The sequence below is a fragment of the Monoraphidium neglectum genome, assembly GCF_000611645.1.
Source record: "Monoraphidium neglectum strain SAG 48.87 unplaced genomic scaffold scaffold02202, whole genome shotgun sequence".
Classification (NCBI taxonomy): domain Eukaryota; kingdom Viridiplantae; phylum Chlorophyta; class Chlorophyceae; order Sphaeropleales; family Selenastraceae; genus Monoraphidium; species Monoraphidium neglectum.
In genome coordinates, this window is record NW_014011426.1 from 1 (window position 1) to 1,535 (window position 1,535).

A 1,535-nucleotide genomic window follows, 5' to 3' on the forward strand; every position below is an offset into this window, starting at 1 on the left:
GCCAGCTGGCGCGGCAGCGGCGGGGCAGCAAGAGCGAAAGCGGCGACAGTGGCGGCGGCGGCGGCGAGGACGGGATGGGGGATGGGGTGGGGTCGCTGGGGGTCGCCTCTGTGGGTCTGCAGCTGGCGCTGCACTTGGGGCCGGTGCAGGCGGCAGTGCTGGGCACCCGGCGCCCGCGCCACCGCGTGTTCGGCCCGGCCGTCCGCGCCGCGCGCGCTGCGGCGGCCGCGGCGGCGCCGGGCGGCATCTCCGCGACGCGGGCAGCTGCCGGGAAGCTGCGGGAGCTGGGGGTGCCGGTGCTGGGCTGCGAGCGGGAGGTGGAGGAGTGGTCGGCGGCAGCTGCCGCCGCGGCAGCTGCCGTGGCGGCCGCGGCGCCCTCGCAGCCGCGCCCCCTTGACGGTGGCGGCGGCGGCAGCGGCAGCGGGGAGGGCGGCTCGTCTTTGGATTTTGGGCAGGGGGGCAGCGCGTCGCCGGTGCACCCCGCTGCGGCGGCCGCGGCCGCGCTGGCGGCGTCCGCGCTGGCGCTCGTCCGGCGCGGGCCCGAGCCGGCCGCTGGCGGCGGCGGCGGCGGTTGCGGGGCTGACGAGGACGCGGCCCATTGGGAGGTGCTGCTCAGCGCCGGCGTGGGGGCCAGCGCAGCAGTGCCGCTGTGCCTCCCTACCTTGCAGCAGGAGGGCCGCGGCGGTGCACCCGCACCTGATGGCGGCGGAGGCGGGTGGGAGGAGGTGGCGCCATTGTCGGGGGCGCCGCAAGCGGAAGCTGGGGAGCTGGTGGGAGGCGCCAGCCCCGAGGCGGCCGGCGATGCCTTGAACGGTCTCCCTCCAACGCCGCCTATGCCAGTGCCGGCGCCGGCGCTGCCGCCGCCGCCACCACCGAGTGTGGAGCATCTCGCGCCGCCCGCACCTGGCTCGGCAGCGGCGCTGCCGCCGCTGCCACCCCCGCCTGACGACCCGCGGCGCGCGCCCGCCGCGGACGCAGCCGCGGCCCTTGCCGCCGCGCCGCCCTTTGGTGGTGATGAGGGACCGTGCGGCCTCATGCATGCCGGCGCCGCCGAGCCGCGTGTGTTTGGTTTCGATGCTGCTGACGGCAATGGCGGCGGCCATTTCTTTGCTCCTGCCAACCGCCACGGCCGCGGCGCCAGCACCGGGACGCCGCACGAGGCTGGAAGCAGTGGCAGCGGCAGCAGCGGCGACAGCAGCGGCGACAGCAGCGGCAGCGGCGGCGTCGAAGCGCCGGACGGCGGCCCGCCGCCGGAGAACGCGCGGGCGGAGGGGGGCGGGGGCGGTGTGCCCCAGCCAGGCGGCAGCGGGGGCGCTGACTCAGCGCCGGCAGGGTGGGAGGCGCTGGACGAGGCCGAGCAGCTGCAGCTCATCCAACGCGAGCTTTTTGCGATGCAGCAGAGCCTCAAGGCCGCGTCCGCCCTGCGCCGCCGCCCTGTGTGCGGCGCCAACGGCGGCGGCGGTGGGGTTGGGCAGGAGGTGGGGCTTGTCGGCGTTAATGGTTTTGGGGATGGAGGGGGCGTGGGGGCAGGCGGG

At 77.9% G+C, this 1,535-nt stretch overlaps 1 protein-coding gene across 1 annotated transcript in view; it reads left to right on the top strand.

Moving 5' to 3' along the window:
• Positions 1-74: 74 nt before the first annotated feature.
• Positions 75-1,535, top strand: part of MNEG_10153 (hypothetical protein) — a gene marked incomplete at both ends in the record, with an annotated part of 4,030 nt that continues 2,569 nt past the window's right edge. The window contains one exon of the mRNA XM_014041373.1: positions 75-1,461. Coding sequence (XP_013896827.1) covers positions 75-1,461 — 1,387 coding nt within the window. The remainder of the gene's footprint in view (positions 1,462-1,535) is intronic.